This window comes from Rousettus aegyptiacus, unplaced genomic scaffold (genome assembly GCF_014176215.1).
Source record: "Rousettus aegyptiacus isolate mRouAeg1 unplaced genomic scaffold, mRouAeg1.p scaffold_m13_p_3, whole genome shotgun sequence".
NCBI classification, from domain to species: domain Eukaryota; kingdom Metazoa; phylum Chordata; class Mammalia; order Chiroptera; family Pteropodidae; genus Rousettus; species Rousettus aegyptiacus.
This window is the reverse complement of record NW_023416306.1, coordinates 82,424,019-82,451,892: the sequence shown is the minus strand read 5'-3', so window position 1 is coordinate 82,451,892 and position 27,874 is coordinate 82,424,019. Positions and strand designations below refer to the sequence as shown.

At 52.8% G+C, this 27,874-nt stretch overlaps 1 protein-coding gene across 5 annotated transcripts in view; it reads right to left on the bottom strand.

Moving 5' to 3' along the window:
* STRA6 (signaling receptor and transporter of retinol STRA6) overlaps positions 1–20,578 on the bottom strand; it is a 28,713-nt gene extending 8,135 nt beyond the window's left edge. The window contains exons 1-11 of one of the 5 annotated variants that reach the window (XM_036217806.1): positions 20,562–20,578; positions 14,061–14,191; positions 9,121–9,187; positions 8,706–8,791; positions 7,406–7,545; positions 6,441–6,607; positions 5,084–5,206; positions 2,859–2,926; positions 2,601–2,677; positions 2,092–2,153; positions 1,000–1,162 (exon numbers count right to left, since the gene is read on the bottom strand). In XM_036217806.1, the coding sequence (XP_036073699.1) occupies positions 1,000–1,162; positions 2,092–2,153; positions 2,601–2,677; positions 2,859–2,926; positions 5,084–5,206; positions 6,441–6,607; positions 7,406–7,545; positions 8,706–8,791; positions 9,121–9,187; positions 14,061–14,170 (1,063 nt within the window). In that variant the 5' untranslated portion in view covers positions 14,171–14,191; positions 20,562–20,578. Of the gene's footprint in view, positions 1–999; positions 1,163–2,091; positions 2,154–2,600; positions 2,678–2,858; positions 2,927–5,083; positions 5,207–6,440; positions 6,608–7,405; positions 7,546–8,705; positions 8,792–9,120; positions 9,188–14,060; positions 14,221–20,079; positions 20,309–20,561 lie in introns of those variants that run through there. The other 4 variants (XM_016124992.2, XM_036217805.1, XM_016124993.2 and 1 more) reach the window with 4 other exon arrangements.
* Between the last annotated feature and the right edge of the window lie 7,296 nt (positions 20,579–27,874).

The following is a 27,874-nucleotide window of genomic DNA, read 5'->3' as shown; positions in this document are numbered from 1 at the left end:
CAGTTCTGATGTGGGAGCAGAGGAGCTCAGGAAGGTGGTGTTAGTTATATCAGGGGAAAAGTAGGCACTGTACATACCTCTGCTCCCAGCATGCCTGGTCTGAGGATGAGGATACTAACGGTCAGAAACAGCTGCAGAGCAGTCACACCTCCACCTACAGTATGGCAGCCTCAGCTCCAACCATCACATTACTCCCCAGGAGCCAGGGTGCCCATACCAGCCAGGGACTCCCATGTCAGCAGAGGGTACAGGCCCCATGACCCTTGACCACCAGCTTTGTCTTGAGGTAGTTGAGAAAGTCCCAGCAGAGGCTTCAGGAGACTATGTTCTTCTCTTAGTTCTACTTCTGCCTGACTGTACAGGTAGTCCTCGAGTGAGTCCTTCCCCATGTGTCAAGTAGGGATGCTTCTCAATCTCCTCCACAAAGCTGTTGGGAGGGTCTGGGAGGTGGGGATGTGGGTAAAAGGGCTAAGGGCTGAAGGAGGCATCTGGCCCAAGAAAGGGAGGCCGATATGGTTCCCCAGCCCAGGGGCTCATTGTCAAGGGTGGGAGGAAGAAAGGAGGTGGCCAGGGAGGACAGAGATTGGGATCGAGAAAGCATGCACCCTGCCCAGCTCCACCCACCTGCCATGAAGATGAGCTCAGAATCCTGGCCCTCAGTCCCACATCTCTGCCTCCTCTCCTCCTCCCCCACCCCCAACAAAGGCTATCCCCTCCGCTCAGACACACCATCGCCTTCCGCATCTCAGACATACCATGGCCTTCTCTATCTCCAGCCATCTAAACTTCCAGCAGAGCTGGGCAGAGACACGGGGGGTGGGGGTGAGAGACACCACATAAACTGACAAAGGACTACTGAGATGACCCCAACCACCACAATTCATAGATGAGGCAATCAAGACTCAGAGGGGAAAGCACATGCCCAACAGCACCCAGCACAGGTAGCCCACCCAGCTCACATTCCCTCTGTGGGCCCTCAAGGACCCCCAGGGACCTCACCTTCCAGAGCCCACAGGTAGTATTTCACCAGCTCTACCACCTCCTGCCTGTTCTCCGAGAGCACGATCCCAAAGCCAGCCAGCAGGTAGGAGACATCTGTGGTGATCCCTGCCCTTACCTTCTGGATGGTGGGTATCACGCTCACCACCAAAAGCAGGCCAACCTGGAAAAGCCCCAGAATGAAGGTGCTAGGGCCTGCCCAGCTGTACTGAACCAGGCACTCCCATCCCAGGAAAAGTATGTTCTGAGTCACAGGGAGACTTTAGGGGAGAAACTCTGGCAGTGCACTGGCTGCATCTCTATGCCCAGCACCCATTAGTGTTCTAATCTGCCCCATGAACAGCCTCTGACCCTCATGCCTCTGATTAGCACGTTACAAACAGATCCAATTTTAGCACAATAGGCCTCAGGTATGATTTCAGGTAGCACAACTGTATAGCTATACCTGTTTATCAATCATTTCTCAACTTCAGAGTATACATTTTCCAATTTTTCCAAGTTAGAGAAAGCAAAGTGTCACTGGCATTGAAGCTGGACAGACCTGGGTTCAGATATTTGCTGCCCTGAGATATCAGCTGTGGGAGTTTGGCCAAGGCAAATCCACCTCTTTGAGCCTCAATTTCCCTATTCCATAAAATGGAGAAAATCATACCTATATCCCAGGATTTGGGTTTGTTTGTTTGGGGTGGTGGTAATGGTGGTAGGGGTGGTAAGGATTTATCAAACACATATTGTTTCACTAAATCTTCCCAGCTACCCAAAGAGGAAGATAATTCCATTTCCTTCATTTTCAGCTGAGCTAATGGCTTCAAGGGTGTTGAGTCACTTGCCCAAGGTCACAGGAGGTAAATAATGGAGCTAGGATTTAAACTCATGTTGATGTGACTCTAAAACTCATGCTCTGACTCTTTGTGAGCCCAACAAGAGTTAATACCCCCTCCCTTCCGGGGAGGCCAGTGTTTCCAAGACACCAAAACAAGGACAGGATTGTGGATGGGGCTTTTGGAAAGCTGAGCTGGGCCCAAGCTGTCCAGGCTTTGGGGTCACAGTCAGGGGTCCAGAGGCAAATGGTACTGCAGAGGCAGGGCATACCTGGTAGATGGCCGTCCCTGTCAGAGTGGCTGAAAGCACCAGCTTCAGGGGGAGTCGGAATCCTGCAGTTCCCAAAAGGAGGGGTATAATGAGCCACGAGGATGCTGCCCCATTAACAGCATCCTCATGCCTCTGATCAGCATGTTACAAACAGATCCAATTTTAGTGTAATAGGCCACAGGTATGATTTCAGGTAGCACAATTGCATATCTACACTTTGGGTGGTGACCTATGCCCAGAAGCCCCTATCCTTCCTCAGAGGCCCAGGAAAAGGGCCAGAGCTCCTATGACCCTGGACAACTAAGGCCAGGCTGGGCCAGGGGATGTCCCCTTGTCCCAAGCTAGAGACCATTCCTCCTGATGATAGGGTGCAGGGTTGGGAAGGGGAGTGGGGGGGGGGGGTGGGTAGAAGGGTGAGGGAACAATAGCTGGCCTTCCTCTGCAGCTGTTCTGTGAATGGGAAGGGGGAGGTCAACTGTCACTCTTGACCTCAGCTCCCCACCTCATACCTTGCTGTGGAGTGTAGATGTAGTGTCTGAAGCAGATCCAGGCCCGGGGCAGGAAGCCATGCTCGGAGGTGTGGGAGCTGCAGAAAGACCCGGGTGGGGGAGGCGGCTTAGGAGAAGCCCCTGCCCAGAGCCCCATAATTTGGTTCATTCCTCATCTCTGCCCCATCAGGCTGTCCAGTGCAAGCCACCCCCACCCCCCAAACAAGCCTCCCTAACCAGCCCTGTCCACTGGCCCAGAGAGTGTGCCTAGAACCTCACCTGCTTTCCAGCTTCTTCCGGCAAAGAAGGGTCCTCAGATATTCCTCAGGATAGCTGCTCTGCAGCCCCTGTGTGGGCACAGATGAAACACACCTTGAGCCATCCCTGGGGCCTTGGTCCAGGATACCACAGTGAGCACCTAGTAGTAGGTGCTTTGTAAAAGCCTTTTGGTTGTAATGAAGTACAAAGAAAGACTGACCTGGAGAAAGAAGCCCATGCCCCCCAACCCTGCCCTTTTCTCTTCTACAAATAAAAGATGATCTAGTCTTCTATCCAAGAACATGCAAAGCTGGGAAGCTCTTCCTAAGGGCACCTCCAACGTCTCCTGCTTTACTTAGTCATATCTCATCACTACTTCCCTCCTGGCACCCTGGCCTCTGCTATCTGAGACTAGTGCAAAGGGAGCCTATGTCCCATGCACACATCCCTGACCAGGACACAGAACGGGGCCATTCCCGGTCAAATCCACCAGGCTTCTCGTCCTACTCAAGGAGATCACAAGGGCGACTGGATTTGTCTAAGCCACATTCCAGGCCTTAATCTGACAGCCAAATGGCAGAGGCACATGGAAAGAAGGGGTGAGCTTCTGTCCCCATCGTTAGGAGAATATAGGCCACCTATTGCCATAGGCTCCAGGGCAGGTGTGGATCAGCTCAAAGCTTGACTGTGTCTTTTGAGGCTTAAACCTCTTTGACTAGGGGACAAAAAGGATTTTATTTTCCCCAAGACTTCTCAAAGGAAAGGCATGCAATGGGGGGAGGCAGAGAAGATGCCTAGAAGAGGAGGGAAAGGGATTCCTGAGACAGAGAAGTGCCCGGTGCATTGTGCATCCTGGGTTGCTGCTCCGCTCTGATGAACAGCTGTAAAAATGAGGGAACAACAGGCTTCCCCAGAGGATCAGGAGGCAGTGGCGACAAATACTCAGAACCCTTCTGCTACTATATGAGAGCCAAACCCAGAGTCAGGTGGGCCCGTGGGGACCCAGGGTGGTCCCTGGAGAACCTGAGCCCACTCAGCCTATTCTCTCTTCACCCTTCATCCCCACTTGGGAACCTCACTCCTTCTTGGACTTCAGTCCCAGCCCCTCTCCTGAACTCCAGGCCCATGGTCCAGCTGCCCATCAGATCCCTAAATGCCACACACTCACAACTGTACATCACCCCTCATACCTGCTCGCATCCAGCATTCCATATGTCAGCAACTGGCACCACTACCTACCTGCTATCTGTCCTAGATGCCACCCTTCAAGCCTTTCCTTCACTTGTCGCAGCTTAAGAGTAACTAGCCCTTTGCATCTGTGTCCTCAACCTTTCTCAAGGGCCTCTGTGGAGCAGATTTCCTCTTCCTCCTCTCTCACTAGGAAGAGTACTTGACCCTTCTACCACCCACACTCCAATGGCACTTGGATGAGCCCCTGTTGCACTTTTCACATTGCTGTAAATTTATGCTGCTGCATCCATCTCCCCCAGCACAATGGGAGCTCCTGGAGGTCAGACACAGTCAGTCAGCTCTGAGTCCACAGTCCGTAGCCCAGGACCTGGCACTTGGAGTGCTCAGAAGGCGTCTTAATAAGATTGTCATATCTCGTAAGACTTCTCTCTCAACCTCATGTACCCATCCAGCTATCCAAACTTCAGAAATATTTGCTGAGTGTCTATTATGTGCAAACACCAGCCAGACGCTGCATCTCAGGCATGAACAAAACAGGTGCGACCCATCCCTGCTCCTTTACTCGTGCTCTTATCTGTGCCTGTAGCACCTTTTCCTTATTTTTTCCCCATTCCAGATCCTCTCTGTCCTTCAGGCCCCTGCTCAAGTTTGCCTCCTCCAGGAAGCCCTCCCCTTTATCTGACATCATCCATCCAAGAGATGATTCATAACATAATTTTGCCCTGAGTACTTCCTGGATCATGTCAGCTTCTGCAAAGCACCTATCAGGCACAAGCCTCCTGGCTTATCTCATGTCTCCAGCTGAATCCCCAGTGGTTCAGAACCAGAGCCCACTTCTTTGTTGAGTCCCCTCTGCGCACACAGCTCAGTGCTTGGGGTATCCTGGGTGCCAGCCAAGGGCCTGCCCTATCCGTTGCCTGGGGAGGGAGGACTAACCAGTCACTTGGGGATTTGGAAACCTTTTCTGAGTACCTGCTATGTGCTGGGACCTCCAAAAAGCATGACCAATGTATAGGGGACCAACAGACAAAGGGAGCCCAGCCCGGCCCCTTTACCTCAGAGCCCATTCCTGTCCTATAACCGAAGCTTCTCAGCAGCTGCACTGGATACCAAAGGCTCAGGAATCCGAGGCCCAAAAGGAGAGGCAGGGAGGCCAGCAGGGAGTAGTACTTATAGATCTGGATAGACAGACAAACATCGGATAGACATACCAACCTTCTGCCTTCCTCCTCCAAACAAAACCTAGTGTCCATTTCCCTTCCCACCCCTACCCCAACCTGGGCCATTAAGGACAACCATTCCCACTTCTCTTTCTTGGAACCAGCAGAGGTGCCTGTCCCTCAGCCCCCGCCAGCCCCTGGACTCCCATGGTCCTTAGAGGAACCAAAAGGAGGAGATTATATAACCACCTCTTCCCCACCCAGAGGCTGCAATGGGCCTGAAACAGGGATACCCACTTTCTGTTCCTATGTTCCTGGCACTTTGAACACGGGACCCTGAAAATTAGACAATTTGCAACCTGGGCATCGGAGAAGTACATGCCCTATCTCCTGGCATTGAGGTCTTCATCCCTGAAGTCTTGGGGTTGGAACCCTTATACATTCATTTATTTGTTATGCAATACATTTTAATTGAGAGCTTAGTATGTGCTAGGTTCTGGGTAGTAAAAAAGACCAATCAACTCCTTGCTCTCAGAGAAGCCAGTTTATCTTACCTCTAACCCAAGGGATTGGTGATATCATCTCCATTAACAGGTGGTAAACTGAATCTCAGGAAGGTGATATGGTTTCCTCAAAGAACTTAGCACCAACCGGTATCGTTTTGCACATTTGTTTGTTTGGTTGTTTATTGTGCCTCTCCTTCTGGAATGGCAGCTCTGGGATGCCAGGGACCTCGTCTGCCTTGTTCACAGCTGTATTCCAGTGCATGAGAATGTCCCTGGTACAGACTGCGTGCTTCAAATAGCTTTGTTGAGTGAATGGATAGGTGGATGGATAAGTGAATGAATGAATGAAGCTGAACTCAAACTTGGGTTGTCTGGCTCTGAGGCCTATACTCCCAGCTTCATACCCCCAACCAGCAGCCAGTGAACTAGGTGAGGTTCTAGAATTCTCATTTTTGCCCTCTAAGACCATCTCTAGACTCAGTGTTTGCCATCCTTCATCTGTCTTTAGTTCTACTCCAGCCTGACCAATGAAGGCTAGGGAATCAACAATGGGGAGATTTCAGGCTTCTGCTTCCTTTTCCTCTGCCTCTGCCCCTGCTCCATCCCTACCCTCTCCAAACTGGAAGCCCCTGAGAGCTTTCTTGTTTCATAGAGGGGCCACGTGGAAAAGGATTGGAATCCCGTGTACAGTGGAAGGCAACAGAAAAGCCCAGCATATGAACAGGCCATCATGAGTTTGTGGTTACCTTGGGTACCTGAGGACACTCTGCCCTCTGCCAGACCTGGACCCCAAAGTGAGCCCAGGACAGTACGCTGCCAAGCAGGTGTGAGGCTCCATGCCTGACTGTGGCACAGGCGGCCAGGGAATAGTAGAGGGCAGGGTAATAGAGAAGTGCCAGCATCTTCCAGGGCCCTGAAAGGCAAGATGGGCAGAGAGAAAATGATGGAGGGGCAAGAACACTCAGGCCCCTTTCCTGTCTCTGTCTTCCAAGCCCCTTGGCTGGTTCAGTGGGCGAGGGCCCTGTGTTCAAATCCATGCCCTGACTAGTATCGGCTCTGTGATCTTGGGCTAGTTACCTCTTGGAGTCTCAATTTCCCCATTTGTGAAATGGAAATAATAGCACTAAATTATCAAAGACAGAATGAGAAGGTACATGTACAATCTTTACCATGGTACCTAGGTTAGTACTCAATATATCAAGCTACCACGTTATCTCCTTCTCTGACCCTCAGCATCTTCCACTGTAAAGTAGGGCTAATATCCATAATTTGTAGAGTCGCTTTGGGGATTGGATGGTCTAAGTAGGTCATGTAACAGGACAGCGGCTCCTCTCGATGGCAGCTATCCTTGTTACTATCACCTCTGTGAGCACAATTCAGTTCTCCAGGACCTCTCCCTGTTACACTCTCACCTTCCTTCATTCCCATGGGGGTAGGGAGGGCTGTCTGGGGGACTCAGCCTGTGCCCATGAATGACAGTTCCCTTCCTCCTGGGGGTAGAGTTTACACAAGAACAGAGGAAGCAGAAAGGGCAGTATTGACCCAAAGACTGGGAAGAACAAAGGGGAGGGATCAGGTATTAAGGGACAAAAGGGAGGGTAAGCCCATGAACTCCTTAGCTCCCTACAGAAGAGCTCTGCCCCAATGCTTCAGATTTCCACCCCAACCCCATCCCATCAATCCAGGCCCAGGCCTCAGCTGCACTGGGTACCTCCGCTGGGTGATGAGGCCAGGGTCAGGAAGGGCAGTGGGGCCTCAGCAGGGAGCAGCAGACACAGGGAGCTGAAGAGAACCATGAAGATAGCCGCAGGCACGGTCCGAGGGCCATCACCAGCTGAGAAATCCACAGGGCTGGTGCAGCAAGAGGAAACAGGGACAGGACAGAAGGGAGCTGCTCAGGCCCCGCACGGCCATGACGTCATGCCATATTCCATAAACCAGGGAAGATGAGTCAGTTCCACTTTCCAAACAAGGAAATGGAGGCCCTTCATCCATTCATTTCACAGATATTTATGGATTGCCTTCTATGTGCCAAGCCCTGTGGCAGAGTGACTTGGGAACATACCCCAACACATACACACACACACACACACACACATACACACACACACACACACACACACGAACAAGCCTGAACACATCTCCCTCCACCCACCCTGGATGCTCCAGGAAACAGCAGCCTCCACGCAAATTGGTCTGTCTGGGCTGGCAGAACATCAGAGAGCTCAGAGAGTCACAACATCCTTGCACAAGGGCCGCCACCCTGGCCTGGGTGTGTCCTTAGGGCAGAGGGCAAACAGCGGACACAGCTGTCCCAGGCGTCATCCCTCTGGGCTTAGGGCAGACCAGCTTGCCCTTGTGTCCCGACAGCTCCATCTTGCTTCGCTCTCCCCCAAGCCCTTCCTCAGGCAGGGTAGAAACCCCAGGCTAGTTCCCCAAAAGCCAGCATGTAGAACCCACCTTGGTGTGCAGCCTAAGCCTGGGGTGCAAGGACATCTAACTTGGGTCCCACCCACCATGGCCCAACCCTTCGGTCTTTCCCACACAAGCCTGCCCAGTCTCATCTCCTCTGGGTCATTCCTGTCTCAGGCTCCAAGGTTGCAGGACTGAGGAGATGGGGGAGAAAGTCCCTCAGAATTCTGCCTTTAGCATCAGGGTCTAGGTGAAACCCTCAGGGGAAATGAAGGTCACAATGGTGTCAGGTGGCCATGGCCGGTCCAGACTGTGGGCCACCTGATGAGATGTGTCCTGGAGCTGGGCCCTATTGGGCTTGTGGTTCCTTGGGGTTTAAAACAGGAGCAGGTAGACCTAAGTGGGTCCCTCTCCCTCCCTCTGGGGGTCCTGACTAAACCTGGAGATCTGGGTGGGGATGGGGAAAGCCCCAAAGCTGAGAGAGGAGGGGTTTCACTGAGGCCAGAACTGGCTTCTAGGTATCTAACAAATCACCACCCCCAGGAATGGCCCTGTCAGATGCATCCCCTGAGTTGGGGTGCCCAGGTTATAGCACCAACCTGGGCAGCCCGGGCCTGCCGTGCCCACAGCGGGGCCAAAGCTGGCGGCGCCTCACCAGCATGGCCAGCAGCAGCAACACAAGGATCTGAAAAGAGAGCACAGCAGAGGGAGGGAGGGTTGGGGAGTCCAGGTGGTTCCTGAGGAGCTGAGTCTGAGGGCTCGGCCTCAGTAACCAGGAAGCCCCCTATTCCCCGGTGCACACTCATGGGGCATCTTTGGGACTGGCCATGTGGTGACAAATGTCTGAAATGTTGGGTTGGCCTACATCCTGGTTTGAGTTCCTATACTGGGAGAACCCCCTCCCATATTTTGGGCTCCCAGGGGCCCCCCGTACCTGCCCTACCAGGGAACACAAGTCCCCCTGCCCAGACTGGCAGCAGATTGCAAGTCAGTCTGGACTCAGGTTCAACTCACCGACAGCACAGCCAGGCAGGCGTGGAGGAGGCCGGGTGACACACTGGGATGGCAGGAGGGTACTGCCCTGCAGAGTGAGTGAAGGTCAGGCCTGGGTAAAGAACCCCTGGGTGTACAGCCAGGTCTGGGGTTCCAGGCTGTCTACATTGGAGCTCTACCTCTGTCAACCTTCTGATCTCTCCTATGTACAAGTCTGCCCAATTCCATCTTCTCAGGGTTATTCTGGGGCTCTTGTGCCTCTATGGTATTTTGGTCCCCTGCCAAGCTCTGAGGTTCCAGGACCCAAGGAAACAGGGAACTCTCAGGGAAAGAGACAGAAAAAACAGAGTGGGCCAACTTGGCCTGAACTTCTCTCTTTCTCACCCAGAACCTTCTGATCCTTCAAGATCCACTTCATCCCTCCTTCCTTCATGAAACCTCCCTGACTGCTCCAGGCCTCACAGAGCTCTCCTCAGAACTGTGGCCGAGCATACTGTCTGGGTCAAACGAGTGTTTGGCCCTATGATTTGCCCTCCACTCACTGGTATCTGTGTCTGACTGGAATGATCTTCCTTGGTCTTCCAGGACTTACGTCTCTTCTTTTCCCATTTCCCTTTCATGTAAAGCTGAGCAGGTTGCACACTGTACAACCTGCTGAAGTCCAAGACACACTCCTCATCGAGCTCTGCACCTACTGAGCTGCGTACATCTAAATGGGGGTCCCTCTTTCTAGTTACCACAAAGGCTTCCTCTGGCCTTGTAGAGGTCCTGCTCTCACCATAGCTGAGCACAGAGGTAGGCCCATGGTACAGATAAAGAGATCAATGAGCACAGTGAAGGCTTCAACTTTCCTGGCTGGGTCATGTGGCAGAGAAAGGGGTAGGAGTCCTGAGCTCAGAGCTGGACCAGGATGTGGGGGAGCAGACAGGACTGGGTCCCTGGAGGGGAGAGAGTCTTCTGGGTTTGCCCAGGTGGAGCCTGGGAGTGCCAGAGGGAGGACACCAGTGAGAGCAAGGCCAGCGATGTCTGGTGGGGTGAAGCATCAGAGGAAGCCCTGTGCTACAGCTCGGCCTTCCCTGCCTAGGAGGCTCACCCACCCTCCTGGGCACCCTCCTGCTATGTGAAAAAGAGGACTCCCAAGGCCTCGTCTGCTCTGAGCTCTGGGTGAGCTCAGAGCACTAGGACTCTTCTGGGATAGCTCAGTTTCCTGGGAGCCTGCTTTTTCTCGGGAGTGAGAAGAGAGTGAGAAGTGGAGAAGAACCTGGTCACCTGGGCTTGTCCTTGGGATAGAGGAACAGAAAAAGTCTGGTTTGTCCAACTTCTTGGCCAAGGCAGAGCTAGCCTCTTCTCAAAGTAGAATTGTGCTCATGGGTAGAGTAGGTGTTATGTAGGGGTTCAGGTTCCCGCCATCTGAGCTCAGGCCTCACTCACTTCACTTCCAAATTTGAGGGCTCTTACTCTAGCATGTGGGGTGGGGTTTGGGCAAAGCAGGGCCCCTCTTAGACCCAAGAGCTCAAAATCACCTCTCTAGGCCCTCTCAGCATACATCTCCTTATCTGACTAGGTCCTGCTCAACCCTGTCCCTCAGGCCAGTAGCTCAGCAAACTGTCCCTGAAGTGGCCTGACCATTTTTTCACTCACGGCAAACCAGAAGCACCGCCACCCCAACGAATCCTCTCCAGAGCCCTGACTAGGGGAAACTCTGGCCCATTCTATAGCATCTGGAGTCCCCATCTACCCTTTAGTTCAGTTTGGCTAAGGCTCATGGACCCTCATATTTGGCGGTTGGCTCACAGACCCATGTTTTGTGCTGTGGAATGGGCAGGATGGCATGGACACAAAGAATACCACCTCAGACAGGGTGGGGAGCTTGATCCTCACAGATGGTAAAGGATGCCGGGGAGGGAGAGAGCCTTGAGGGAAGGAATCAGAGGCAGTGTCATTTGTTTTAAGTTTTAAAGATGATGAAAGCATCTCTTCAGGCAAAGAAGGGGAAAAGGAGCTCCGCGAAGAGGGAAGAGCAAGGGGAATGACAAGCAGGAGGTTGTGTGGCTGGGGCCAGAAATGACTTTCGACTTGATTTTAACCCAGAGGGTGTGCCTAGAGCAGGTTATAGCAGGCGTGGGAGGCACCGAGGGTGTCCGAGCAGGGCAGTGTTTGGGATTTTAGGAGACATCTGTGGCTAAATTTGAGTAATAATAACAGCAGTAACCAGTACTTACTAAGCATTGACTAAGTGCTAGACACTCTTGGTTCCATGTATTAACTCAGTTATTACCCAAGGCGTGTGCTATTAGTTTCCCCCTTGGCAAGAAGCCAAGGCTCAGAGAGACTAAGTATCTTGCCCAAATCACACAGCTAGTAAGCAGCAGGGCCAGGATTCGAACTGAGGTTGTCTGGCTCCAGCGCCTGTGTCTGACTGGGAGGTGTGAAGTAAGGAGTATGTAAAAGAAGATATTGAGTTGAACCATATGAAATTGCCATTTCCGTAAATTAAAAATAGTTGAATATAGCATTTTTGAATGGTTTAGCATAAATAGTCACCAGGGAGTGGAAAATGGCAGGCCGCATCTCAGAGGTATTCAGGAGGAAGAATGTACATGCCTTGATGTGGAGGAGCAGAAGGGAGGGGAGTTTCCGGAATGACTGTAGGGTTCTGGGCCTTATTCCAAGACAAGGGTTGAACACCAGAGTCAAATGTAGCCCAAGGAGCTAAGGCTTGGTCTTGGATGCTCAGGGACAGAGGCCAAATAGCAGTGTGCTGAGGACACTGAGACAAAGGGCCAGACAACTGTTTCCAGAATTCAGCTCTGAACGGGGGCCTGCAAAGGGCCCCATCCAGAGGCCGGGGCAAGAGCACATCTCTGTGGGTAAGAAGGAAGGGCTGACTGTCTGGGGTGGAGGTCTGGCGGCGTGACATCCTGGGTGGCCTGGAACCCTGCTTCCTGACCTCCCCTACACACAGAAGAAAGGGCTGCAGACGACCCTGGCATGGGCCTCATATGGTAAGAGGAAAGGCCATGGGGTGAGTGTCTAATTTCACCTTCCAAGCGGCCCTTTAAAGTGGGGGGAAGTAAGTGACATCGTGGACAGCTGCCACAGGCATATTTGTGTCCTCAGGCCCTGGCTAGGATGCTCAGAATTGATGATGAACGGAAAGCACATGGGCACATGTTAAGCTGGGCACATAACTGGCCAGAGAGGCCTCTGAGGGAGAAAAGGACCAGCTCAGCTTATGCCGATCGAACCCATCCCCACAACAGACCCCAGATGACATATCCCATCCCTGTCAGACTCAACCCCCAGTCTTTACAAACAGGTCCTGGCACCACAGGGGCACAGGAGACTGAATCCATCCCAGCCATTGTCACCAGGGCCACCCACCCCAAGTCTCAAGCATGCTGGGCACACTAAGGCACAGAGGAGGACCACTGTCATGGCTCCTCACAGCTTTGGTGCCCAGTCTCCCTGGGGTATCTGACTCACATAGGGCGAGGTGAGTCCAAGTTCACCTCCATGGGATTCACCTGGGCTCCCTGCTTCCTGCTCCCACCTTTGAGGGGGTGGTGGGGAGGAGGCAGCCTCTGCTTGGTTTGGCTAAGTAAGTAGGTTTAAACAAACTCTTCATTCTTCCCTGCAGTGGAAGAAGGGAGCTGCAAATTCTATATGCCACCCACATTAGAGGCAGTACTCTTCACACCCAGTCCCTGACACATACCCAACTTTATTCTAGGGCCATATATAAATACCCCAGCTACAGAGCTGGCTGTAGGCACCTGGCCCCAGTCAATGACCAGACCCCGAGGTCCCCAAGGACAGTTTCTGATTAAGGCCTTAACCTAGGTCAGGGTCTGTGACCTCAAGGGTCTCCTGAGCCCCTCCTCCCTCTGCTGTTCCTCCTGCCCCCTACACAGGTTGGGGGAGGGGGCAGCCAGGGATGGGGAGAAGGGGCACACCCTTAATGACAATAAGGCTGCTTCCAGGTGGTCAGAGCCTGAAGTCTTGCAAACAATTCTTTCCCCCAGGCCTAGGTGGGGCCTCTGTCCCTGCTGGGTGACCCAAGTCTGGCTTGGCCCCAGCCCCAGCCCCTAGGGAGGTATGCAAGCATTTCTCCTTCTCCGGTTTCTTGTTGATGAAGAACAGATGTGCACACATCTGGCTCAGCAACTCCTCAACCTCACCTTACCAGTTCCCCCAACTCTCACGCAGAGCAGGGAGGTGGGGGATGGGGCCAGGGATAGAAGCAATGAGGGGAGAACTGGGCTCTGGGGCCCTCAGAGCGAGGTGTCCTTGGCAGCATGTGGCGGCACAGGGAGGCCCAGCTCCCTCTCCAGGGTGCCCAGATGAAAGAAAGATAGAAACAGTCTGGAAAAAGCAGCTGTAGCCTGAGTCCACAGGGCACACTGGGCCGGGCTGAGGCCGCCTCCCTTCTAGGGCTCGCCAGAGCACTGCTGCTAGAGGGAACAAGACCTCCTCATCTTCATAGAGACCCTGCAGCCGGCAGGCCAAAGACAACAGGGGCGGTCTGTTTCCTCAAAGACTCCCTCACCAGGCTTTCTTACTTGGTTCTCTGCCTCCCCCTGCCCCCCGCATTGCCCAGAGAACCTGACACTTGCTAACACCACACCCCAGATGGTCACCACAGGGACCAGTAACCCCTTGAAGGCAGGACTGACTTCTCTCAACCACTCGCCCAGTACTCTGCATCTTGGCTACATGCCAGAGTTGCCCATTCCAAGGATAGGGCCCGGGAATCTATAGTTTAAACTCACCACACAGGTGCTTTTAAGGTGACCACCTGGGCAAGGGCTGGTGGTCTCATGTAACCTATAAGGACTCTGAAGCCCAGAGAGGTTGCGAATTGCCAAGGGCACACCGCGAACCAGTGGCAGAGCCCAGGGTCTTCTCCGTGTCCCCATCAGTTACCTCTGTTACACCCCAGAGCCAGGGCTTCCACTTACCCCTCGTGCTGGAGCTCCTCGCCACCTTGAGGCTCGTCGATGTACCAGCTGCCATAGGAATAGTCGTCTGTGTCCCCTGAGGAGGTCTGGTTCCCGGCTGCCTCGGACATTCTCCGGCCCTTCTCCTTTGACTCCCAGACAAAATGAAAAAAAAAAGCCACTACAGATGTGAAAAGAAGCTTAGAAGAAAAAAAAAGAAAGAAACCCAAACAAAGAAACGTTTCTCTTTAATCCTAAAGGTTACTTTCTTTCTTTTAGCTCTCTGGGAAAAGTGTGTCTGGGAGTGAGGGCCTGGTCCAGCTGGCAAGGGGAAGGGGAGGGGGAAGAGGGGAAGGACTTGTCACGTCCCCACCCGGTGCTGCAGGAGGTAGCTGTCTCTTTGTGGATACTGCTCCCATGGGGTCCTTGGGCTCTTGCTGGATCACCTGTCTGTCTAACTGTCTGACCACCAGCAGGCTTTTGCTCAAAGGACCATTTTCAAAGAAAGTTTGTCCAATCCAAGCTGCCCACAGAAGACCCCCCCTTCCTTCCCCCTTCCCAAACCCACTCAGAGAGACCCACAAACACATTCTCAAGGAAGGGCCAGGGAGGAAGGAGCTGCAGAGATGAAAGGGTGTGCTGGCTTCGTGGCAGTGGCAGTCTCGGCTAGTCTGCCGGACCCTCCCAGCTGGACTCCCAGCCCCTTCAGCCCAATCCCCCTCTTTGTTCAGGCTCCCTGGAGGTCACCCCTTTGGATCTCAGTGGTGGGAACACACCATGGTCCTGACAGAGCCCCCTCCTTGGGGGAGGAGGCCCCAGCTCCACTGGCACCTGGCCCTGCGCTGACTGGCACAAGTACGTGCCTTCAGCACCTGCCCCAAAGTTACCACACCTTTGCCCACCACATCTGCAGTGCCTCGTCCTCGCTCTAGTCTGACATTCTGGCATTCTGCAACCCAAGGAGAGAGCTGGGGCTGGGCTAGGCAAAGACAGGAAGGGAGCCTGACTATTTCTTCTCCTGGGTTTCCATGAAGGAGGCAACATGGGTCTGACTGGTAAACCTTTTTGTTTCTCCCACTTGATTTCACAAGAAGATACCTCACCCCCACAAGGCACAAATTAGTCCTTTAAACAGGAACTAGACCCACGTGTAGGCAAGAAGAAACCTTCCTGCTTTTTGCTCCTTCCAGGGTATCTGGTGAAGGTAAGGATGAGTAAGGCAAAGCCTTGGTAAGGGCTGGGGTTCCTCTCCATATTCCTTCCCCTAAGCAGCTGCCTCCCAGCCCATTTCCCTCCCCTTCCTGTTAAAGCCTGGTTGGGGAGTAGGGGCATGAGACCAGATGCACAGGAAGGCAGAGAACAGTTCTCAAGCCCCTGCCCCTGGTTGGGGATCAGGACCCCTGAATCTTTGAAGGTCCATTCTTCCAGTAACCCATAGTGGGCCTGGGCCATGGCCCTACCTAGCTTAGGCATCCATTCAACAGAGTTTTAAAAAAGATATTCATCCACTTATTCTTTTAACATAAGTTCATTGAACACCTACTAAGTGTCAGCATTGTTCTGGGCCCTGGGACGTGAGCGCGTACAGTTTAGGGGACACAGACAAGTAGGTAAATGACCTCAAGTGTCTGAATAAAGAGAAGGCAGAGTACCCTAACATGTGTACCACAGGAGCCTGAATTTGGTCTGAAAGAATGGGAGGAATCCTGATGAAAGTAACTTTGAGTGAAGATCTGAGAGCAGGAAAACATCAGCTGAGCAGAGGGTGGGGGTTAAGGGTAGGAGGAGGAGTGTGGAGAAGCATGATCTCAACGAGGAAGCAGCATGGGAAAAAGCTCAGAGGGGACAGGGCTTGAAATCTTAAAGGCTTCCCATCCACATTCCATAAGCAGGCCCACAAAGCGTTTCAGGATGAGGGCTTTGGCTCCTCCCCCTTCTTCCCAAATGGCCCCTCTTCCAGGAAGAGGGCTCTGACCATCCCTCCCCAACCCACAGAATGTCAGTGTCTGCTGACTCAGAGCTGAACCTGAACTTTATTTGATGCAGTGCAGGAGCCCATACCGCCTGTCTAATCCCAGGGATTTGGGGTGAATCCTGCCTCCCAGGCCTGGCTGTGAGCTCCTGAGGACATAGTTCTGCCTCTTCTCCTCCACCTCCCCCGTTCCGCTGATACACAGTGCTTGGGTCAGAGGGACTTAATACCTGGATTTGGCAAAGCCATGCTCTTTCAGAAGACCATCACTCCTCCATGGGCCTATCCTGTGCATGCTACTGTTGTGCCCTGGTTTATCCAGTTGGGCTTTCTAGAGCCTGACATCCCCTTCACTGTTCATAGGCCTCAGACAGGTAGCTTAGGGAACAACCACCTCCTTTTTGATTTTAAATCCGCCTCATGATACCTCTAAAAATTAGCGTCTAGTCTGTGACAGGAAGCTTACTTCCTCTACAAGGCAGAGATGTTCATGGTGGGACATCTCTCTGTCAGAAACTACTTCCTTCCCTGAAGGGAGCCTGAATCTACCTCCCAGCCTGGTTAATGCGCTCATTCACTTATTCATTCATTCACTCAACAAATGTCAATTGCATACCAACTGTGTGCCAGCCAAGGTTCTACATGTTGAGAATATAGCAACAAGCAAGATAAAGTCCTGTACCTCAGGGAACCTAATGTGTGGTGGGGGGAGGAGGGAGACAAAATGTGTCATGAATGCTGAGAGGGAAAATAAAGCAGGATAAGAAAAGAGAGGAAGACAAGAATTGGCTTTTTTAGGTCAGGAAAAGCCTTGCTAAGGAGATGATATCTGAGCAGAGGCCTGAAGGAAGGGAGGAAGATACCCAAATGGGCACTGAGGAAAGGCAATAGGGCTGCCTGCAGGAGCCTCCAACAGCCTCAGGGGCCCCAGGCAAGATGAGGCACAGTCCCTTCCCCACAGCACCCCTCCCTGAGCCAAACCCTGCTCTGCCCCCAAAGGTACTTCCAGGGGGACCGCCCCTCCCCCCAGAGATAGTGCAGGGCCCATGATATCCCCACCCTCCTCAGTGGGGTGATGCAGAGGCCATGCTCAGAGAGGCCCTCAGCAGAAGTGAGAAAATGGTGACCTTCGTCCAACTCCTAGGTGTGGGCACAGGGGCCAGGGAGCAGTCTTTTGCCCAGCACCATGGTCAGGGTCAGGACTGGGCTGGGAACAGAAAGGTGAAGGTCCAGGGAGCAACAGCAGGGTTTTTATATGGCAGTGGAAAATACCCTGGTTGGGGAGGCAGCCTACCCTGGTTTAGCCCTGGGCTGGCCCTGTGACCCTGAGTAAGTCCCTTCATCTCTCCAGGACTCAGCCCTGCCTCTGACCCAGGAGGGATGGGTCATCCAGCCAAGAGACTCTTTTATTGTGAACTCTCCTCTCCCCCGAGGCCCCCACTCCCTGCCCTCAATAACTTAATGGTCCCAGAATGTGGAGACGGCATATGAGGTTGTAGCAAGGTTAAAGCCACAGAGAGCATCTGTGACTATCCGGGCATATCCCATCGCCTTGCACCCAGATTCCTGGCCCCTGTTCCCCTATCCACTCTTCCAGGTGCGCGAAGACAAGCTAGATTGGAGATCCGTGGATACTGGGTGGCAGCGTAGCTCAGGCTGGGAGGGGGACCCCACTTCTTGATTCCAAAGTATCTCCTCAGCTTGGAGCTAGAATAGCTTGGAACTTTCATCTGCAAAATGGGAGGGTTAGCTCTGAGGTGTTGGGACTGCAAGATGGCAAGGAAAAGTAATGCGAGGAGAAAGGGTAATGAGGTTCTCCTGAAGAATTTCTCCCAAGGCCTGGGGGCAGAGTCCAGGACCTGCCCTCTGGAGTTGGCTTTACAGGTGGACGCACACTTGAAAGAGTAGGAGACCAGCACCTGCCACCAGGAGAGGAAGAGCCAGAGAGTGGAGGTACTTGAGAGACAGACTGCAGAAGCTCAGAGGAGAGGAGTGGGGAGGAGGAGTGAGGGGATGGTTTGGGCAGTCTTGAAGGCTTCCTCCTGGAGGAATCCTGGAGTAGAGCTTTAAGATCAGACAGGGTTAGTCAGCAACAGTAGCTGGAATGAGTGTGTCTTCGGAGAGCAAAGAAGGGGAGTCTGAGAGGCAAGGAGGGAGCAGGGCAGGGGGCAGGGCTTTCCAGCTGTGGCCTTCGAGAGCCCATGCAGATGAGGCTGATGCCATATCCAAGGAGCAGCCCAGGCCAGCAAGGTTCTCTCTGCTGGGTGCAGATTAGAGTAGCTTACCCCTGCTCACTGCGGGAGGGGGCTAGCAAAAAGCATCCGGGCTCTGAGCAGACAAAGGCAGTCTGCCCTGCCCCTCTGGCTGGAACTGGCCCAAGAAGGCCTTGGGACTGGGCTTCCTTCCTCCCCCTGTTTTTCTTCAAGTTGATTAAATCTGGGGAATTTTTGCATCCAGAAACAGAGGCCCACGTGCGTGTGTGCCTTCCTCGGCCTGTGGTTACCAGAATTCTCAAAGGGCAAAGTGTTAAGCTTAAAAGGAGTGGACCAGAATGAATGCATAAGGTCAGCAGCAGACCCAGGACTCAGAAACACCCCCAATTATTCCCCATGGACCCCCAAAGCATCTCAAGAATCTCAGCAATAGCCCCAGAATTTTAATGACACAGCAAGAACCCCAGAACCTCAATATCACCTCAATATCACCCCAGAACTTCATGAACACACCAGGACATCTAAAATACCTCAGGAACACAGCTGCATTCCAAGGACCCTCAAACTCTGGCAAATCGGGCAAGATAGTTGAAACCATGGTGAGCAGTTACAGAAACCCAGAGACCCCCATTGGTCACCATCCTCCCATCCCAGCCCTTGGCTCTCTAAGTTCAACTGCATCCCTCAAAAGTTTTATACCACCCAAACCTCAGTAAAGCCTCAGGGCCTCAGAAACACCTTGAGTGCCGTCAGCACAACAGAGAATCTCGAAGGGGGGCTCTGGTGCAGGAGTGGGGGGATAGCCCCTGTGCCTGCTTGTGCAGCCTGTCCCTGCTGTGAGCCCATGGATAAACGGGTTCCACCCCATGCAGGCCAGAGAGCTAGGGGTCTGTACTCATCTACACAGTGCACTCATACGCTTATGGAAATGCCCTTGGTACACACATGTGCCTAACCCTGGCTCCGGACCCAGCCTGAACCCACTCAGTGCCTGGAAGGCAGTGTTGTTGGCTGTAAAGGTCATGAGGGGAGAGTGTGGACAGCTCTGTACCCCTTACCTCCTTTGCCATGTAGGAGTATCAGAAACATCATGTGATGTGCCATTTCTAGAACTCTCCTGCTCCCTCACCAATGGCATCATCAGAAAATAAGGGACTTAGGCCAGACTGCTCTGGTATGAGTGTGGATACTGATGAGGAGGAGGAGGGTAGCTGACTGTTCCCAGAAAGCAGGCTGTTCTTCCCCGCCCAGAGGACTAGGCTAGAACTGACTCAGAGGAGGGAAGCCGGGGAGACAGATTTCAGCTCAAGACAAAGATAGTTTTCCTACTTCACAGAGTAGTGAGCCCCTCATAGAGGGGGGAGGCAATCAAGAAGAGACTGGTGTCAGGAAGCTACAGAAGTTTTCCTGTCTTCAGAGGAGGACTAGCCCAAAAGCCATGACAATTCCCTCAGCTATAAGAACCCTGGATTCTCCCTTCCCAGCACGTCCTCCCTGGGGTGGTGCCACCAGTCTGGCCTTGACACGCAGGCTTTGTGCTGCCCTCCTTCCTCACTGAGGACACTGACTGCTGGGCAGGTCCCCTGAGCGCTCTCTCCTTGTTCCCATAGGACAGGGTTCTCCATCAATCTCTTGCTCACAAGCTGATCCTATTCAGACATGACTCTTCTTGCCTTTCGGAGTTCACACTAGCTCCCTAGTATCCCCCAGTATTGCCATCTCCAGGTCTCCAACCTCATCCCTCAGAATAGCTCAGCCCTACCATTCCTGCCCCCTTCCTGCCTCCAAGGCTTTGTTGGTGCTCTGTTCCCCACAGCACGCCATCTCCCTGCTCCCCCACCTGTTTCAGTCCTACCTGGCCCACCTCCACCAGGCGTTCTCTTGGCCTCTCCCTTCTGTATCTCTTCCTCTCCTTATTGATCACCCTGGGAAGTCCTGTCCCTCCAGGCAGACAGGGTGCTCCCCAACAACTAGAGCCTCCTCCTCTAAGCGCCAACACGGGCTCTGGCTGGGATCCCAGAGGGCTGGCTGGTTGTGCAGTTTCAGCACTTGGCCCTGAGCAACGTCCTCAGCACCTGCTTTCAAAGGTGTTTGATCTCCTCCCAGAAAGGCAGCTCCCTCCTTCCCACCAGCTCAGGCCAGGCCCCTCCTCCAGCCCCCAGGCCTCCTGCCTGCGATTCAGAATCAGAGAAGCCCACCCCACCCCCACTTCTCCAGCTCAGGCCTACAGCAGGGCTGGGGCCCCATACCACACACAGGACAGCTTGTCTCTGAAGGAGCGTCTCCACCCCCCAAACCATTTGCCCGAAACTTGATCTCTTTGGCCCTCAGAGTCACCTCGGTGGAGAAGCCTGCTCAGGGCTTTGATGGTTGAGCTCCCCAGCTGTGGCCCTGGATGGGCTCCGGAACCCCCTACCTTCCCTCATTTGTCACCATCCATCACTGGGGGGCGGGGCAGATTGCCTGATGAATTGCACCAAGCTGGAGGGGAATCACCAGCTAAGCTTTTAATAACTTGATCAGCATTCCTGCCGCTGCCCAGCTGAGCTGAGGGCCCTGCTCAGGAGAAGACGGAAATTTGTCACATTTTCTTGGGGCTTTGAGGCTCATATTTCAGGTATGATCCATTCCAAGGGGAGAGCCAAAAGGCCCATTCAGAGAGATTTCTCCTCAACTCATAGCTCAGTCTTTCCCCTAGAAGAAGGCTGGGGTTCTGGGGTAGTCGTATACCCCAAGCAACTCCTGCAGCCCCCAAGGCTGCAAAGACAGACCCCTGATCCCCATCGCTGAGCAGACGATGGTCTTAGGCACATCACGCTCTCCCATCCCCTTCCTAGAAGGGTATAAACAGGACTGGGAAAGGGAAAAGGGCTCAGACGATGCTAAAACATGATGCTGGGGCAGGCAGGAAGGGACGAGAAGGGATAAAGGTGGGGCCCTAAATTCCCAGGATGACACTTGGGGAGGGGTCTTCTTCCTCCTCTCAGGAGAAAGGGAGTACAGTCACTAAAAGGCAGGGCAGCCCAAGGAGCACAGACTTTCTGATGTGATTGGCTTCCAACGATGGTGAAGCCTCCAAAATAGTGGGCACAGAAGCAGGGATAATGTCAGGGCTATGCCTACTCAGTGGGAGAGAAGGGGAGAGGGACCAGCCCAAGCCAGATTGGAAGGGGTCCCCTGGCTCTGACCTGACCAACTATTTTCCCTATGAGAAGGGTTTTAGACAGAAAGGGTTAAACCCACCATACAAAGAGAATTAAACTTTGGTCCATTTTTAGGAATCTATCCTCAAGGAACACTTGCATTTATATGCAGAGAAGATGCCCAACGTTGTTTGTAACCAAGTCCAATACCCGTCAGTAAGCTCTGATACATCAGTCCGGTAAGGTACTACTCAGCTTTCACAAAGGAGGTACTTCCTTGTGGACTGGCATGGTAGAACCTCCAAGACATAGCGCCAAGCAGCAATAACCAATAATGCAAGTTGCTGTATAATGTGTAAATTATTTTGAAATGTTTATTTATGTAAATGTATATTTAAAATCTATCTAGTAAGCAAAAGGAAAACATCATGAGGCTGTGTTGAAGCCTGCTGTGAATAAGGAGCTGTGAAGTCATTACTGAGCTGCGTGAAATGGATTCTGTCCACAGCCTAGTATCGTACATTCCCTAGCCTCCTCTGAAGCTAGATGCAGCCCTGAGACTAAGTATTGGCCGATGAGATAGAAAATAAAGTGGTTAGCCTAACTTCCAAAGAGAGGTGTTTTTTTAAAAGAGAGGTGTTTTTCTTTATCCTTTTCTTCCTTCCGGTTAGTTGAAATGCAGTTGTGATGGCTGGATCTCAAGCAGCTATCTTAGACAATGAGGTAGAGATCATTAGTTAAATAGAGCAGTTAAGTTAGCTACAAAGACAGAGCCTGAGCTAAGGCCAGATCTTAGGGCTGGAGGAGACCTCAGAGACCCCTGCTCTACTCACCCTCACATCCAGAAAAAACAGAGGCCCAGAGAGGCCACATGATATTCCAGGGGCAGTAACTAAGCTAAGAGACGTTTTGCCAGAGATCCCCACCACCATCACCACCTACATGGCTGTTCCTCCAGAAACCTCCCTTCCCAGACCTTGGATGCTGCTCTATTCTGTGGCTGGGGGCCAGTCCCTGGGGCTGGGCAAAGGCCCTCAGAGTTGGTCAAGCAGCAGGCCCAAGACACACCTCTCAGGAATCTGTCTAATGAGAACACAGCAAAACCTCTGCCCACTGGTGGATCCGTCTGTCGGCATCTCCTATTTTGCTTCTTTTTCTCTTTCTCTCTCTCTCTGTCCTTCTGTCTGCCTGTCTGTCCCAGTCTATCAGTCTATCTTTCCATCCCTATTACTGTCTCTTTCTCCCACTCTCTCTCTGTCTGACTCAGTCTGCCTATCTCACATCTTACTGTCTCTCTTTCTCTGTGTCTCTGCCTCATTCTCTGTCAATCTCTGTGTGTGTTTCTCTCCTCTCTCTCCCTTTCTCTTCCTCTCTCTGTCTTTCCCTTGCTCCCCACTGTTTTGTCTCTCCGTCTCCTTCTCTCTGAGCCTTGCTGTGAAGTTGGTTTCTCCTCCTAAAGGTTTTAGGCAGCGCCTTCTCTGGGGCTGTTATGTGCTGACTTTGTGCTGCCCCTGCCAGTTCCTGCCCCCCTCCCCCCATATCTGCACTGTCTGTCTCTGATGCTATAGGAGGACTGGCACTGGTCTCGGAACCCTCAGATTCTGCAGGGCCCCCAAGCAGGGGTTTGAGTCCTTGGAGCTGGTGGAGCAGCTGAGAACTGAGCACACAAAAGGCAAAGTCAGTGCTGCTAATACTGCCAGAGAGGCTGGCACCCTCTCACTCCTGCCACCCCAGGAACTTCATCCCGTCCAAGCCAAGGCTGGCAGAGCAGGGCTGCCAGGGCGATTCCAGAGATCATGGGTGTAGCCCAGCTGCTGCTCAGCTGAAGGCCAGAGTCAGAGGGCTTCAAGGTTGACCCAAGACTCTACTGATAGTGCTCCGTGCTGGAGCCTGGAGCAGGAAGCCAGGAGGAGAAAGACATATGACATATGGGGTTGGAAGCATGGGGACTGGATCAGAGTTACTGCTCAAAGGGGAGAGCTTCAAGGTAACCACCACAATCAGTGGAGGGAAGAGACTAGGCTTCTAATTTTTCCTTTACCACTTACTAGCTGAGTGACCACAAACAAGGCTCATTCCTGCTCTGGGCCTCAGTTTTCCCATCTGTGCAATGGGGAGAAGCTGGCTGCCCTGCTCCACTTTGCCAGTCAAGTCTGTGATTCTATCACCCCTTGAGCCTCTGGCCCTGTGGACTTGGAGGACGTGGGGTGTGAGCCTGGGACAGTTCTACTGCATGGGAGGGAAGGCCGCTGGAGGGCATCGGTTACTGAAGTCCCACTGTGGAGCAGCGATGATCATATGATATAGTAACCTGGGAGTAGGAGGCCTGAGATGCAGGTTCAGCCTTTCACTCATCTACCTGGTTTCTCTGAGCCTCTCTTTCACCATCTGTAGAAGAGGGTAATAGCCCCAGCCCCCAGACCCTTGAGGGGGTCCGGTGAACTCACACATGTTCCTTCAGGGAGGATTCAGCTCTGAGCAGAGGCCAGGAGTGGGAGCAGTTGGAGGTGGGTCCTTCAAACAAGGGTCTGAAGGTCCACAAGAGCCATGGGAGGAGGTGTCAGTGGGGGAGGCTGAAAGGCGCTATTGTGGGAAGCAGGAAGGGGTGGGCTAATTACAGGCTCAGGCTCTTCCAGACAAAGCCAGCGGCCTCTGAGTAAGTCATTCTTCCAGGAAGAAAGAAGACTGGAGGGCCCCATTAAGGCCTTTCATGCAGGGGCTGCGGAAGGAAGGAAGCTTGGAAGTCAGCACTGTTGCCTCTTCTGCTCACCCCACTCCCCGCCCCACTCACTCTTGACTTCTGTGGAAGGCAGGCCTCTGCCTGGAGTTTAAACTTTTTGAAAACCACAGGAGGCTGAATCAGGGAAGCAGCTGGGAGTGAAGTGAATCCTGGGAAGCGAGTAGGGAGCTGGTCTTACTCTGCTCTCCTGGGCTCAGTTTCTCCATCTGTAAAATGGGAGTGCTATCCAGCCCTGACCTGCTAAACTTCATTGAGGTTTACAGACATGCTCCATGGAACTGAGGCCAGGTGAGGAGAAGCTTGAGCTTTATGGACCACTGCCTCTTTCCTGTCACTTACCCTCAACACTGCTGCCCACACTCCTGGGCACCAGGATGCATCTCTGAAGCCAAGTGTGGGTCAAAACCCATAATGGTCTTTACTGCTCATAGATGAAATCCAGATGAAACAGCCAAAAGAACCATTTCTTATTCTTTTCTGCACAAGCAGAAGTTGGGTCAGGTTTGTCCATTAATTCATTTATCCTTTCATTCATTCATTCACTTGTTCATTTATTCATTCATTCTGTAATGCTTTAAGGGTCCCTCAGGCACCTACCCCTTGCCCAGTCCTGTCTTGGGCAAACAACGTGATCCCTGAAGGATGTTCAGTTGAATATAGGCCAGTTATCATTTGAAACAGGAGAGGATGGTGCAGAGTGTTGCAGAGGAGAAAGTCACTCGCCCAGTTCCAGAGAAGGAGGTTTTTAACTGGTCTGAAGAATGAGTAGGGTGACAGGTGGGACTGCGGTTTGAGCAGAGGTATTAGCACAGGCAAAGGCAGGGAGGGGAGACAGGGCAAGTCTGGTGTGGGGCAAAAGCAAGCCTTCCCCAGGACATTATGCTGACTGAACTCAGCCAATCACAAACGGACAAATATGTGATTCCACTACATGATGTCTAAAGCAGCCACAGTCATAGACACAGAAAATAGAATATTGGTTGCCATTGGCTTGGGGGAAGGAAAGTGGGGAGGTGTTTTTAATGGGCATAGAGTTTCAGTTTTACAAAATCAAAAGCATTCTGGAGCTTGGCTGTACAGCAATGTAAATATACTGAACGTTACTGAACTGCACACTCAAAAATGGTTAAATAATAAATTTTATGTTGTGCATTTTCCCACACTCTTTTCTAAAAAAGTAACCATATACACACACCAGAAAAAATGAGCCTGCCACAGAGACTGAGTGCAAGAGGACAGGCCAGGAGTGGGAAGGGAGACCAGCACAGTCAGAAGGAGGGAAAGAAGAAAGTAAGGAAGAAAGAGGGAAATGTTAAGGGAAGAATAGTTGCGTGTACAGGGCCTGTTTGTCTCCATGCCCCTCTCCGACTAGAAAACAAGCTTCAGGAGGGCAGGAATCTTTGGTTCACTGCTGTATTCCAGATGCCTAAAATAGTGCCTGGCAACAGTAGATGCTCAATAAATATTCGTTGAATTAACAAATGCTAAAAGGCACGGGTTAGTGGCTATCTTTATTCCTTGCGATAGGCCTAACTTCCTGGCTTGTTACCTGGTTTCTCCTCAAATAAACAGAGAGGGGTGGGGTGTGACCCTGAGTGCCCAGCATGGAAGCTTTCAAATGGGGCCCAGGCTAAGGCTGTGGGGTGGGAGGAGGCAGTGCTCAGTTCAAGGGCCAGTCCCTGACATGGCCACAGCTTTCAGGGGGTCCAAACCCTGGGTCCCTGCATCCCTGCCCAGCCAGGGGCCAAAGGCCAAGGATAAGACACTGGACCTGGCGTTCGAGGTCTTGAGTGTTGGGTTTAACAATGAGGATAAATATGCCCTGTGGCTGTCAGCTCATAACCCTCAGCACGCCAGCTCTAGGACTGGGGTACAGTTGCAAGGAGACCCCTGCTGCTCTGCTGTCACTGAAGTCATTGAGCAGCAGCATCCTGGCCAGAGCCTCACCCTCCGAAGAACAAGTTTGTCTTTACTTTGCCCAAAGGTACAAAGTAAGGGTCGGGGTTGGGAGAAAGAAAGACCCTTCAACTCCTGCCCCAGGCCCTGTCAGGGACCCTGGAGAGCCTCAGGGGAACTAGGAGGGACAGGGTCAATCCAGAAGCTCTGCCTGTGTGATCTGAGGCAAATGCCAGCCCTCCGTGAACCCCTGCCTCCTTCCGTGTGGCGTGGAGACCCTAATGCTGGTCGCACAGCATCAAGTGAGGAGGACTTGAAAAGGCTGATGAAAAATGGATTTGTGAATTTACAAGGGCTGAGCACACAGCAGGTTTGTGCACAGTGCTGGCAGTGGATGGCACAGTGAGTAACATCAGAGCCAGCACCCTGAATGTCCCGCCATGAGCACCACTGGACTGTGGGTATGGGGGGCGGGGGGTGGTGGACAGAGAGGTTGAGACAGGGCATTGTCTCCAGATCAGGTAGAAAGGCAGGAATTCCAAAGAAAATAGTTAAGTAATCCAGAAGGAGCAGAAGATCCATGCCTAGACTGTGAGTCCATCCAGACAGGCTTCCTGGAGTAGGAAGAATGTGAAGGAATGAGAAAATCAGGTTCCAGGCCTTTAAGTGGCCAGAAATCAGAGGCAGGTTGAATCTTCCCTCGGGGTGGTCGTAGGACCCAGGACTATCTTACAGGCTAGGAGCCCTCTCCTTGCCACCCCACCCTGTGGGCTTGTACTGGCCATCATTAAAAGGATAGGCCATAGGCAGGTCCTAAGAAGGGACCACCCAGGGAAAGTCTTAGCTAACCCTGGCTTCAATTCAAAGGCTGGGAACCCGTTTCCTGACACCCTTATTTGTCTTCCTCATCCCGTGGGGGAGGCAGAGAGACCCCAGAGGTATCTGTGAGTCACATGTTTCCCACCCGGGTTTCTGGAAGTACGATGGGCAACACAACACACAACCGCAGGTGGAGGCACTGAGGCTGGAGGGGCCTTCGGCCCGGAAGCCCAGTAGGTAGGCGAGACCATCTTCTCTAGTTGCCCGGACCCAGACCAGCCCCTCGTGAAGCTGTCAGAGTGGGAGCATGAGGACCTGTACTGTTGCTGTGCAGCCTGGCTCTGCTCCAGGCCAGAGCGGACCCCACTGCCACCACTGTGGGGGCTTGGCCTGTAGTGCGGCTTTCCATGTGTACTGGGCCTCTCAGCCTCTGGAGTCAAACTGCCCTTTGGGGACCAGCCAGCCAGAACCTATGTCACCAAGTTCAGAGCCCCAGCTGCCCAGGCTGCCCGTGGGTGTTCCCTGGGTCCCAGCTCAGGTTCTGGCATTACTCACTCCTCAGTTAGAAGACCCAGCATCTCTGATAAGCCTGACTGTCCCGAATCCCTTGCTGAGCAGAGCAGCAGAACTTTCCAAGGTTGCCTTATTCAGTTCCAGAGAACCCGCTGTCTGAGGGTGGAGACAGGAAGTCCCAGCTGGAAGGGGGAGACAGAAAATGGAGCGCAGGCTACATAGAGCAGGCACACTGCTGGCTGCTGTTTCTTTTGCCCAGTAGGTGAGTGTCCTTCAAGACCCTTCAGTCCCCAACTCAATCTCATACATTCCTACTAGGTTTTGAGGGAGGCCCCAAGCGACCCCAAGACAGAAGTCTTTGTGCATCTGCCCTCAAGCCCATCCAGCTCCCACCACAACCGTGAGAGACCGGGCCCTGAAACAGAACCCTGATGGCCTCAGGCCCAGGTGAGGGCGTCTAGTTTTTGTCCGAGCTATAGAAGAGTTTTCCAGTGTGGCTAGTTCTGCAACCAGGCATGTGTCTGGTAGACCTCACAGCC